Source organism: Poecilia reticulata, chromosome 9 (assembly GCF_904066995.2).
Source record: "Poecilia reticulata chromosome 9, P_reticulata-male-v2, whole genome shotgun sequence".
Classification (NCBI taxonomy): Eukaryota; Metazoa; Chordata; class Actinopteri; order Cyprinodontiformes; family Poeciliidae; genus Poecilia; species Poecilia reticulata.
Genome location: NC_088838.1, coordinates 22,227,575 through 22,241,639, shown reverse-complemented (window position 1 = coordinate 22,241,639; position 14,065 = coordinate 22,227,575). Strand labels below are relative to the sequence as shown.

Sequence of the window (14,065 nt, the reverse complement as noted above, 5' to 3'; positions counted from 1 at the left end):
TCAATAATTAATGGCTGAACACCCTCCTTTAGGATTTATAAATAGATAAATAATTTATAAATAAATTAATTGACATGGTGATCTAGATATTTATTTTTCTACATAAATATCAAGATATATATATTTTTTTGCAGTTGCCAGGAAAAGCTGTTAGCAGGAAAGCAATCGTCATCAAGCAGTTGTTCAAACCCTTCTGGCAAACTGTCACACCACATTTAAGCTGCAGTATTTATCCAGTTATTTACATCTAATAGGGGACATCATTTTGATTATTAGAGTCGTATTACACAGATGTTTAGAGATGTTCAAAAGATATCCTTAAGTGTTATGTCTTTCCTTATCTGGTTGTACAGCATGTTTGCATCAACAGTACTAAAGAAGTGAAACAAAGCAAAAAAAATAAGAAAAAATCACTGATTTAAAATGAAGAACTATAATTTTTGGGAAACTGTCTTTAAAGTCCTGCCAGTTCTGCTGTGGCACATAAAGGTTAATACAATAAATTCTCAAAGCAGAAGCCTCATTTAGAAATTTGCACTTTCATTCATTAAAAAGGCAGATTGCAAAAGAGACTTCTCATACCTCTGGAATTCCCGGTCGATCAAGCCAGTCGGCGTAAATAGCACTGAGGGTGAGGCCCTTTCTGGAACACAATGGCACAAGTGTTAGTTTTATTCCTATTATTACAGTGATGATTGTTATTGCCCAAGAAACCCTTTTTTAAAAAAAACACGTCTCTGGGAAAAAGCTGGAAGGGTTCTGGCAGGCTTGAGTCTGGGCCAACACCTTAAACAAAAAGAAAAAAAAAACAACAAAAAAAAAAAATCAGGGACACACCCGTCTTCCTATACAAGATAGAGTAAACAGACATGTACAGACAATGAATAGGATTTAGACGTATGCATGTCATGCAGACAAACATTTGTATGAAAAAGCGTCTATGAGACAAAGTGTATGTTTAGTGGATGAAAACCGTCTCAGACAGAACCGCCACAGTGACCGAAGCAACATGCAAAGACAAATGTGTGTGCAAACAAACATTCCACAAGCAGTCAGCAGTAGGTATGCAAACTCTAAAGCACACGCAGAGTAGAAGAGTAACCATACGGCATACCCTTCACCACACTATTAATCTTTCTGGCTGTGTTTAAAAAAAAAAAAAGTCTCCACTCTCGCACTGAAGCTTTTACTGTGTGCCGTGAGATTCAGTCCATTAAAGAGGCCATTTTTTTAAATGAAATGTTCTCATTTCCATCTTTATTTTTACAGCTATGCTCCCCTAACAGAGGCTCAATTACTGGCTTTATACATTTGCCAAATACATTCCAATAGGACCTTCCTCAAAGTATTTTTTTTTTTTACTGTTCACTCAGAATTACAGAATTAGACATTAAATAGTGCTTCAATATTAATTTAAAGAGGTGGTTTTTGCAGACAGAGATAAAAACAATCTTCCTTTTTCTTGTGTTAAATTTTCAGTTTAGCTACTTGAAAATCCCGTCTACCAGGTTCAAATTTAAACTGCGGTAAGGTTCATTAAATGTCAGCTATGCTGTGTGAATTTATGCAAAAAGTAATACTAACGAGCAAAACCGAACGCATGTCAGTGAGGGTTGTAAATATGTCTAAACAGGGACAAGGGGTCAACAGACAAATCAGTCACGCCACAGTTAGGGTGGTTAAAAATAAATTAAGCACACAGGCACTTAGTAGTGACCAGGCTTTACTCTTTGCTCACCAACATCGGCTGACTTTTATTTAGCAATTTTTTGTTATTTTGTTAACAATACATACTAATGATGATCATGTTTGGTAATTTACATGGTAGATATAACATTTTAGATCCTGAAAGCACACTAAAGTCTGACACAAATAAATTATATTCAAAATGTTCCTTGTTTTTTAAATTCCAAGAATAATTTTAAAACAAATTCCAGATAAATTTTTCCTCACATTAACTTGAAGTGTCTTTTTTGTGCCTTAGCAGTATGACATAAGGTGTCCATTTTGGACCGCTACACTACCGTGGTGCAGATAAACTGTGAGGATTAATACACAGACTGACGATGTGTAGAAAAGCGAGACTTTCAGCTGTTTCCATTCACTGCAGCTACAATATTTTTCTACGCATTTCCTAAACCATCGGTTGCATCCTTAGCATTAAGAAAAAAAGGAACACTGGCAAATGATCATGAACGGCAATGCTGGCTAAAACTGGATCAGAAAATAGAACGACTATCTAAAGGCTATGGCAAATAACAGGCAGTAGGCTTGACAAAAAACACTTTTATTTCCACAGATGTGGTGTCAGACTGTTTGGCCTCCCAGCCACTGCCTCAAAGAAAATATTTCCCCTGACTTCATCCTCCTTACCAGAGAAGTCAAAAGATAAGTCCTCCCCTTAAAAACCCACATTCCAACAAGATAATTTTTTATCACTACTTTCTTCTTGGGTAGCCGCTGTGTTAATCATTGATGCCAGAGTTTGGTGTCCTGTATGTAACATCATGACTCTAGCAATTTTCCTTGGCATTACCAGCTGCTTTGTGGTAATTTTCCCCCTTATTTCCTCCTCTAACTGATATGGACAATAAGTCTAAGCACAGCTGAGAAGGAAAAGTTGTATTAAAAAAATTATGATATATGGCTTTTAATGATCATTAGTAAATCCATATTCAGAGGTGCACAATGAGCATAAAATGTTACAATCCGCACAAACATCACAGGCTTTACTAAAAAAAGCCTTAGGTTTAGGCAAGATGAGTTGGTTCATAATAGAAGTATTGAGACATAAGCTTTTGGTCTCACAGGAGCATTTAAGGCTCAAATTTATCCATATTTCATGTACCTGAGGGACAACTTTATTGCGGTTTCCAGATTATTATTTGGTAATTAACAGAGAAATGAGCTTACATAGGATGGAGATCTCAGGAAAAAGCTATCTTTTGTATAGATTTGCATAATCCTATATTGATTATGTCTTGATTATTTTATCCAGTAATGTATGAGCATGCAAAAAGCAGCCATGACCCTCAACAAACCGGCACTTTGATCCTAAATCCTTCTTGTCTTTTTGTGTTGTTTACAGACAGAGGGATCACATCCAAATATTGACTGTGTCCGACTCTCTCTGTCTAATTCAATCAATTACTGGCTGGCCCAGCAGCACGCTCCACCTGACAGAGAAGGCAAGACGACAAGATTCACGGCAGACAAAAGGTGAGGGAAAACAGAGCTTGCAACAGAAAGTTTGAAGGTTGGGAGAGCCAATGTGAAATACAGACCGAGAAACGGGAAGATGCAGGAAGAGGTTAATGAGGCAATCAGAAAAGATGGTGAATTGAATGATAAAGCAGAGAGAGAGAGAAAATGAGAGAGGAGGAGAGCAGGAGGAGCAGTTATCCTTTTACACTTCAATTAATATGAGAGTGGATGAGACTGTTCAGTTAACCCGATTGGTGTTTGGAGCTTTATTAGACTGCTTGTTTCCACACCAGGACCTCCACAGAGAGTAAATCAACAGAAGCCTGCCTATTTCACATTAAGCTATCATCATCATCCAAAACTAAAATGCTTAAGCTACTTTTGGGGGGGGGAGAAGAAAAGATTATTAAAGGTTTCTGCTATTTGACTGGAATGGAAATCCCCTACTTTAATGCAGGCGAATGGATTCAGAGCTTCATATAATTCATGAATTAAACAGTAATTGCTGCCACTTACATACCTCTCCATGTGTGGGAAGGCAATCAGGAACATTTGCAGGAAATCCTGTTAGGGAAAAAAAAAAAAAACGACGAGAAGAAATGGGAGGCATAAAGTGAGATGTGGGAGGAAGAGTGTAAGAGACAGCAAGGCATACCTGATGTTAAGTCAAGTGTGCAAGGTCAGACCATGTTTATGTTACATCCATTATTTAGTGAGAAGATTCAATCTGCCACTGCAGATGCAGGAGCCAGGTGGAATGAATCACATGCATACACGCGCACACGTACAGACTCCCAGGTGTTATTGTTCAGGTGCTGGTGTCAGCAGGATAAACGTCTGCATATCTGCTCACACACGGAGTTGAACGCTGGACATTAAAATTGGTCTTCAATTGGCTGCAAACCTTGAAATGTTATCTTAAATATAGAATGACATCTTTTTTCTCCCATGTTAAGTGTTTTTATTTGCATTCTCAAGCGTGATAAGGTTATAATGAAAGGTGCTGTAATACAAAAGTTGTGTCAGCAGGCAGCAATAATGTTGGCATCATAACTCTAAAGAAGATTCTAAGCTTCTCCCAAAGTTGTTGCATCTTGAGTTTTCTCTGACACCAATTACCATTTCCTCAGAGTCATTCATACAAGCTGAAAGTCAGTGGAATGACAAAGAGTAAGAGGTGTGAAAACAACACCTGAAAATGACTCATGTTGCGGTTTCTTTATAACCATATGTAGCATAATTTCTAGACTATTGAGTGCACCTGAATATAAGCTGCAACCACCAATATTGAAAAATAAAAAAAAGACATATATATGCCACATCAAAGCATTGGTCCATTTTGCATATGGAAAAATTAGAGATATTTTCATGTTTTTTCTCCATCTGTCTCAATGTAGTTTAACAGTGCCAATGTCATCACTTGTTGAAAGAGAATAGGATTTTTGACTAAAATCCAACAGACCGTGCATATGCAAATCTTTTAATTCTATTTTTTTTATTCCTTTTTTATTGTTTTAACCAATGGGAGGTGTTAAAGCAAAATCACAATTTTTCCAAGCATCAATACTAGCAGACAAAAATATTCCTCTAAAAGAACTTTGGTCTCACCTGAGACAAAACAAGTTGTCCATGGTATTTCTTCACAAATAATCTGAAGAAGTCAATTAAGTGTTGGTCCCCAACTTCACTGGCCAAGAACCTGAGAAGGAAGTAGCCCTAGGCAGGGAACAAAACACGATCCATCACAAAAACACAAACAAACTCAACGGCGGGTCCAAGCACACTGGAGCTTTTTGGCAGGACAATTGAAAGGACAATCTAGAATCACTCTTATCATTTAATATGCCAACGCTACAGTTCCAGTACTTTATATATTTTTCCTCTGTATGCCTCTGGTTCTATTTTCTTATTTCCTTCCTGCCTTTAACACATTAGTCTCTTACCTTGAGATAGTGGACTTGCATGAAGGTTTTGTCAGGGTTAAGAGCGTGTTTGATTGTGGAGGAGCCAGAGTCGCTGACTTGACCAGTTCTTTCCATGTTCGGTCTACAGGAAAACAAACAAAAGTATAAAACAAAATCAAACAAAAGTTTTAAATGCTTTCAACTCCCCTGTGTAATATTGTAGACATTGTTTTAAGGAGACATTGATATATATGTTCTGGTTAACAATGAACTGGAGTTGCATTGTTACACATTGTCACACAATTGCTACATTGTTTATTCAAGCTACACATTTTCATGTTTTCACCCATATTTTCTATTTGTTTGCTTTTTATGTAGAGATTTGGCCATCTTTGATGAAAAATTGGTTATGAGGATTCTGGCCAAGAACCTTATCTTAAAGGCCATGTGTTTGAGCGTAGTTCTAGAAATATTTGTGATAAATAGCTTTGCTTTTGCATCTCAGATGTGATAGTTGTTGTTTGAATTGAACCATTTGAATTTATGGCTTTATCACCTTCCCATGAACATCACTAGCAATCATTGAGTAGTGGGAAGAAATCAAGAAAAAACAGTGCACGAACAAAATAGAAGATAAAGACAAAGACTCTATGGACAGAAAGTCCATATTACACTAATATTAGTGACATTTCAGAAGCAGGAAAACCACAGTTTCTACATATCAAGACTTCACTGTCAGCATCACTAAATCCACCCAGTCAGGCAATCTCTCACTTGTGAACGAAGAGATTGCCCAGTTGCCATGCATTGCCTGAGGCAGGCAGGAACACAAGCTTCAGATTTATAATATAGTACTATAGACTTTATATGACCTCACAATGCTGCACTCGGACTTTACTACCTATGAGTCACGATGCAAACATATAACACTTCCACAAATAAAGAACCCCTGACTACCAGAACTCTGCATTTAACATTTTATGTCACCTAAGCACAAATCATGCCTTAAACCTCCATAAACACACCAACAAACACACATAAAACCAATAAAGAAACGGGCAAACAAAGCCCTGACATGGGACGACGTGCAGTGATAGCTTCAGTTAGCTGGCATCGATCAGGATGAGCAGATTAACTCCGTGTGCCAATAGGAAGGCCTTGAAGGATCACCCTCCCACCGAGTCGATACAGCAGGCGCCTGGCCCAGCAATCAATACCCCCTTCATCACTGCCTAGCACTTTTCTACGGGAGCGCTTCATGACTAGACCAGGCAGACGCATGCACAAAAAACAGATGAGCAGTGAGATCGACCACGCAAATCGGAGATTCAGATAAACCAGGTATGGCTTCGGGTGTGAGGAATGAGTCAATGGTCAAGCTTTTCATCCGTCTCTCCCACTCGATGAGCAGAAGAGTGGGGTACGGGAGGAGATGAAGTAGATTACAGCGGCTGGCAGAAGGAGCAAGTGGTGAGGGAGAAATCGAGGACAGGCGAGAGACAGGAATGCTTGGTTTGCTAAACAGACTGAGAGAGGAAGTCATCAGCTTCCTGGAATTTCTAAATTTGACTGGACACTTGCAACAGCTTTCATCGTGCATCCAAGGATGTATTTCTACTCAAGATGAGACTTTGGGGAAATGATGGCAAAGTTTGCACTAATATTCTCAGCTTGAGGTGAACTGAATTACCTTAAAATATGAAGGAACCACTTGAGTGTTTTCTTATTTTGCTTACCAACAAATAAGAGGTATATCTTAGTATCCTGTATTGCCATGAAAGTGAATATATTTTGGTAATAGGTTCAAAAAGGGGAACCGATATTTTATACAGATTTATGACAGATATATTTCAGGTAATTTCTGTTAATTGTGATTATTAAAGCCTACAGCTAAAGAAAACTCCAAAGTAAATTTCTACAATAGTATGTCAAGACAAAAAAAAAGAATTTTAATTCAGAAATTTTATGTTATGACTATAAAATGCAATCATGGGGAAGACTGCTGACTGCAGACGTCTACAAGGAGGGTGAGCCACAGAACGGCACTGTTAAAGAAGCTGACTGTTTTTTTTGGAAAGTTTATTGGGGGAAAAAAGAAAGAGTGTGGTAGAAAAGGTGCAGGAGCAACCATGAAAACCACAGCGTTGAGAGGATTGTGAAGCAAAACTCATTTGAGAGTTTGGAGGTTTGGACTGCAGCTGGACTCAGAGCTTGAAGAACAGCCGCATAGAAACTCCTGTGTTGCAGACAAAGACAGGATGGTCATACCTGGGCTGAGGAGAAAAGGAACTAGGTAGACTACAGTCCAAAATTCTCTTTCCAGATTAATGTATCATTGAATTTCATTTCAGACTTAAGATCCCAGAGACTGAAGGAAAAAGGGAGAAGCATAGACTCAAAGTTTCATGAGGTTCAGTGTGAAATATCCTCAGTCTGTGATTGTTTGGGGACCTACGTAATCACCTGGTGTCGGTTCACTGTGTTTAGTTGAAAGTCACCATAGCCGTCTGCCTTGGTTTACAAGCTTAACAAGATGCCAATTTAAATTTCCAGCAGGACTTTATGTCTGCCCACACTGCCAAAAGTATCAGTGCCTGTTTTAATGCCCATGACATTGCTGTGTAGTACAGTCAAGAGATAAATTAGAGGCAACAGACTAGACAATGCTGATGAGATGAAGGCTGCTATGAAAGCACCCTGGACTTCTTAACACCTCAGCAGATCCAGTCTGATAACCTTCATGCCATCCTGTACTGATGCAGTAATTTATGCCAAAGGAGCCCCAACAAAGTACTGAATGCATTTACTACACAGTAAATTGACTTTTTTTTTGTAGGTCAATATTTCTGTATTAAGTCTTTTTTTTCTTTTTTTTTATCAACATACAATAATCACCAAAAATTAACATAAAATCTCACATCTCTGATGAATCTATAAATGGGCTTCACTGTTTGAATTGAATAACCTAAAAAAAAATCACCTTTAAGGTGATTCCAATTTGTCAAGACGCACTTGTATTTTTTTTTACTTCCTCTCAGATCTGTTCAGTTCTCAGCTCTAAGTGCCCATATCAGTCTGTTAGTGATGAGAAGATAACATAGGCTCACTTATAGACAACAGGGGATCCTTTATCCATGGGCGAATGTGAGTGTGTGTATCCGTGTCTCAGACAGAGAAAAAAGATGGACTTTGGCTAAAGAAATAAAAGCAGTGACAGGACATGTATTTCTAGAGAAAACAGGTCCACTGTGTGTGCACATTACACAGGAGAAAAATGTTGATCTGTCACTGGTGGATAACACAAATTGACTTCACAGACCTGCAAATCCCTCACTTTCTGCCTCTTTTTGACACATAGGATTAGATAAAGCTTCAGGTTGAAAAAAAAACAATCGCTGCGTTGAACAACTCACAATCCATCAATGCATTTCTGAATAAACAGAGCTCATATCTGACTTGTAGTGTGTGTGCAAAAGGGGAAGGCTGTTCTGTGCATTTGTTGTTCTGCATGCACCTGGGTGGGGCTGAGTTTGGGGAAGGAGAGAACGAGCGAGAAAGGAAATCGGGAGCTATTACTGACAGAACCTAATGTCAAACGCACACACTCGCACACAAACACAAAGAGGTTTATAGCTCCGCGAGCCATATCCTGACAAATTACACTGGGGTGACTGTGGAAACCGGATAAGGTAGAGCAGCGCTTCTAGCAGCCCAGTAAATCAGCAGGGAGAATGGCGTCTGGCCCGGGCTGCCCTAAATATAACTCATCTGAAATGGTCTGATAAACACTGGCCACTGGGGCCCCTGCTGGATCATAGGCTGTCGATTGTGACCTACTGAACTTGAAAAGAACAACCTGCCATCTAGCTTTTGTCTGTTTTCCTGGTGAGCTTAGAGGATGGTGCTCTTCATCTCTGTCTGCACTGATTGGCCATATCAGTATGATCACTGAAAGTCAAAGCAACGCTGCTCCTCTGGTGTGTTTTCTGAAAAAAAAAGATTTTTGTCTATTGTTTTACATGGGTGTTACTCTGACATGAAACATTTTTCACAGACTAATTACAACTCCTCACACTATGGCAACACTCCCCCTATTGTTCGACAAAGGAGAGAATAATATTTCATGTACATCCACAAGCGCAAGGCAGAACTTATTACTGTTATCCAATCCATCAGACGGAGTCTGCAATGTGTTAGTTATCCTATAAATCTTTAATTAAAATGGCAAAATGTATTCCTGGGATGTTAATGTCCTTCTAATGTCTTTATGATTCTAATGAGGAGTTCCTGGAAGGAACCCAATGTAATTTGGTCACAATTATTGGGATAATGATTACATCCACAGTAAATATTCAGAGATTTCTCTTTTATTATCCAAACTGTTCTTTTTCCGTGAACAAAATAATGCACGAATGTGAGCACATGTTGCATTCTCAACCGACCTGCAGACTGTAAAGCAATTACTGTCTGCCCAATCTGACAGCTGATTTACAAAATGCTAAATAAATTCAGCTTTTTGTCCATGTTACTAGGACTTCATGGTGTAATTTTCAAGGAAAGTTCATGGAAATACAAGAGAAGTTATTGGACCTCACTGAAGAATGTTTTACAAAAATAACAGACACTACAAGACTACAAGAGAACCCAGCACTGCTCATTTCTAAGCAAACCTGGTCTTAAAGTAACCCTGCCCTGCATGTTTTAGGTGTCACCTAGCTACCAAACACCTGACTTAAATAAATGGGTGGTTAATAGGCTTCTGTAGCATTATGTGTCTGAAGAAAAGGTCATACAATCATTTGAATCAGGTGTGTTGAGACAGAGACACATCTAAAACATGCAGGTCAAGGGTACGTGAGGACCAAGTTTGGAAACCACTGCACTAGTGAAACTACAGAGGCCATCTCCAAACTGTTCTCACAGTCAGAAGCTTCCAAAATTTCTTGGTATCATGAAGCAATGACGGCTAGTTTCACTGGAACTAAGGGGCCAAGATTAACTCCTGAAAAACCCCTTACATTACACCAAACATTACACTTTAGACAACACAGTCAGGTCATTGCTGTCCTCTTGGAAACTGCCAAACCTAGAGCGATTCATCAAACTAATCAAAAAAGAAGTGTGATTTGCCACTTCAGAGAACACATTCACATTGTTCCGGACTGTATTGGTAGCAACTGCATCTGGTACTTTGCATTAAATTTGGTTATGGAAGGTTTAGATAGAGCTGCTCAGCCATGTAAACTTACTCCATGATGCTCCATGCACCATATGCAGTTTGAAGGTCTGTTGCCTTTGACTATGAGGAAACTGGCACTATTAACCTCCGCTGACCCTCCTCTATGATTTTATGTGGTCTAACACATTATGACTAAACGTTGCTGTTATTGTTTCTAATTTGTTATAATATCAATACAACTTGACTGTGGAAGCAGGAATTAAATTTTTATGACTGGACTTATTGCACAGGTGGCATCCATCGTACCACACCAGAATTCAATGAGCTCCTAAGAGGGACTTGTTTGATTTAACAAATGTTTGTAAAAGCAGTATGGATGCCTAGGTCATAGATTTTAAACATTTGTGGCCATCGAAGTGTTTTTGTTTTTTTTTTGCAATTTTATCAACAACACGAGAGTAATATTATTGTGAAACAACGTTATGCTCACAGATATTAACAGACTATAGCAGAGGCATTTACTTCCAGTCCTGAAGGGCTGGTGCCCTGCAACTTTTAGATCTGCGTTTGCTTCAACACAGCTACGTCAGATGGGCAGGAAGAAAGAAACATTCCTTGAAGCTGCTGACTGTATCAATCCGCCAGATCAGTCGTAACTCAACAATTCAATCTAACCCTGCCAAGAACAATTTGGACTCTTTAGAGAGCTATGCAGAAGTAGCAAAGATGGTAAGCCCCTCTACTTTCCTTACTAGTCATTTGAAAATGATTCCAGCAAATCTCTCATGTACGCTGCAACTTAGACATTCCATATATACCACAGAATGCACATATATGTATACAACACTGCAGAGAAATGTATAAATGAGCAATTTAAAATGTCAGATCAACAACCCAATAATATGACTTAATGTAATGCAACACAATACAATTGGCCTGTCTGCACTAATGAACATTTCCACCCAAAAGAATGTTGAATGTGCAGCAACTGTATAAAACTGTGGCAAATTATAAACATGACAAATACTTCACGCTGAACTTGATGTTCTACAAAATGTGTTTTGTTTCTTTATCTTTAAACCAATTATGAAACAACATACCCGGAAAGATAAGAAGTAGTGTGACAGCAACTTAAGTCACAATGATTTAATGCTGCAGGAAACGAAAAACCTAATCCAACTTAATCATATGTCTGCCTTGTAGAGGAACACCCTTGTAGGCAGACAGAAGATTTTAATTGCATATTTAGTTGTTTTACTGAAACATCGTTTACCTTTGAAGATTAAACCAGTAGCATACTTTAGACATGAACTGCAGGCTAGGAATTTGCAAACATGGCTGTAACATTTGCTACTGAGCAAATGTTATGTTAGGCTCCATAACTTTACCTAACCACTTCCTAATACTGACTGCCAACTTGTTCAAACTGTAAGTTGCTCCTTTCTGGTCTATATACACTAGCTTACCTACTGGTTTTCTATTGCTAAGCAAAATAACAAAAAACAAATATTTCTAATGTTTGTTTTGTTTTTTTTTAACTGTTTTGAGCATTTATCTCAGAAAGCAAATCTCCAATTGTTCAATGAATGTACAAGTATGTTGCTGGAGGATAGCGTATGGTGCCCTCCAATATTACTGGCAACTCTGATAAATAGGTGTACAATAACTCTTAAAATATGAGTTTCACTGATATCTGATGTTCCAAAAACATGAGCTTTGGGGGTGTTTTTACATCTCACCATCCTGCTCACTGTGATTAGAAAGATAAATCCCATCTATCACAGTTCTTATTTAAAATTTTATAAATAATGGTTATGATTGTAGATATGGAAATGTTTAAAGGAGAAGATATTCTCTTGTCATTGACCAACTTGCAAAGGTCAAAGTGTATCTGCCTCACTAAAATAGTCGATTTTCTCTTGTCTTTCCGATTTAAGAGCGTGGTTAGAGATACTTGATAATAAAAATGTTTCTATTTGTTTAAAATTAAAAAAAAGTGTGAATTACAGTTGCATTAGTTTTATATGAAATTGAATGCATTAAATAAATTAATATATTAAATAATGTATTAAAGATGTGTGTGATTATGCTGCTGCATTAAAACAAGTAATTCTTTTAATGCTGTTCAGCTTGAATTGTTGTTTTTAAAGTGTTTTCTAATTAAGATGGTATTATGTGGTATTCAGATGAAGGCTTCTTCAAAATTCTTTACTAGGGGTGCTAATTATTTTGTGATTGCGTATTTCTAAGCACTGCAAGCTATTCTCTGAAAACCTTCATGACACAGTACTTAGCTACCATATAAGTCACTGAATCTTATAATAATTTAGGAATGAAAAAAGCTTTCAATTTCAACAGCGTCCGCTTTGATTGACGTAAACCTTTTATAAGTAAAATAATTATTAAAAAATTGCCCATGCACTTTTCACTGTTCAGAGACAGTTAATTTGATTTCTGGTTAAGGTCATTGCATTGTATGATGACAACATTTCTAATTAAGGTGATACAGTAAGAAGAAAGCTCCACAGAAAGGTGCAATAAAATCAATAACATGCATTCTGTTACACTTTCTACTGCTTCTTACAAGAGTGAACGTCAATACTTCATTAGAAATACAAGAGCTCCCTCCATCTCCAAGGTTTTATATTCAACATCTAAAATGTTCATATGTGTATTTATAGATATTTGAAAAGTTAACTCTTGGAAGGGGGTTTCACAGCTGTAATGCCCGATGACAATTTCCTTCCACTCAGGATAAAAACAAACAGGGTGTGGGTCCCACATTGTCAGGATGAGATGAGGAGTTAGTGCATGCCTGGTGTCTCCATGTGTTGAGTTTTCTGAGACATGATGGTGCACCACACCTCAATATATTTTCTTGCTCACTTGTTCCCCTGGAATGCATACAGTTTACACTTGGACACACATGCACAAAATACAGAAAACAGACAAGTTTTCTCTCACCTTAGACTTTTTCTTTCTTGTTTAAAGTTTTAGCATTGAGCCCAGTTACCCTGACTGTGTAAGAGTAAGCTACTGCAACCTGTACCATTACACATTACTCGTGTCTGTGGTCAAGTAAATGTACATCTCAAAAAATAAAAGCACATAAGCTTTTATTTTGTACTAATATTTCCTAATTCCTTCACAAAGCTGCAGACCAGCGATAAATAGAGGTACACACCGAAGAATTTGAAGTTCTTCATTTGAGTTCTGCAACTCATCTGAAAGTCGCCTCCACCTCAACAACGCCTTCAGGTCAAATTGCTCTGCAGTCTGTCGTGAAGAGAGCTGCAGAGAAAATGGAGAGAATAAAGAACATGTCAGATGTTGGCAAATATTAAGATTCCTCCCCCCCATAAACGTCAGATATTTACCAGAGTGAAATGTTTCCAATACTGGGTAAAGTATCGGAAACATTAAAAAAGTGTTTCCAGTATTGAAAGTGTCAATCGGTCAGAATCATTTCACAAGGCCAAATTTACTTAGCATACTGAGCGATAGGATTAAAAAAGGGAACAAGAGAAGAAAAGAAAAACATTCCTATCAGAATGTGCATGCGAAGATTGGGTTCACATGCACATTCAGTTTCTGATTAAAACTGAAGTGCACAGGAAATGCGCTCCCTGTTTCTTTTTTTGGACTGTTTTCTAAATATATATATATTTTTAGGGGTTGTTGCTGTCCAACTCTGTAGGTGTTATGTTAGTTGATTTATTTTGTAGTTGGATTTGGAAATCTCCTCCTCCTCCATGTTGCTTGGCCAGCTCCTTAGACT

General features: G+C 37.9%; 1 protein-coding gene across 10 annotated transcripts in view; it reads right to left on the bottom strand.

The window, feature by feature from the left end:
- The window catches only part of aopep (aminopeptidase O (putative)), a 106,529-nt gene that overhangs the window by 49,409 nt on the left and 43,055 nt on the right, over nt 1–14,065 (bottom strand). For 8 of the 10 annotated variants that reach the window (XR_001776945.2, XR_014088945.1, XM_017306884.2 and 5 more), the window contains exons 8-12: nt 13,472–13,578; nt 5,148–5,250; nt 4,813–4,920; nt 3,725–3,768; nt 583–643 (exon numbers count right to left, since the gene is read on the bottom strand). Coding sequence is in view for 7 of the 10 variants with exons in the window: in XM_017306884.2 (XP_017162373.2) it covers nt 583–643; nt 3,725–3,768; nt 4,813–4,920; nt 5,148–5,250; nt 13,472–13,578 (423 nt within the window). In the remaining 3 variants the exon portion in view is untranslated. The other 2 variants (XR_014088946.1, XM_081610717.1) reach the window with 2 other exon arrangements.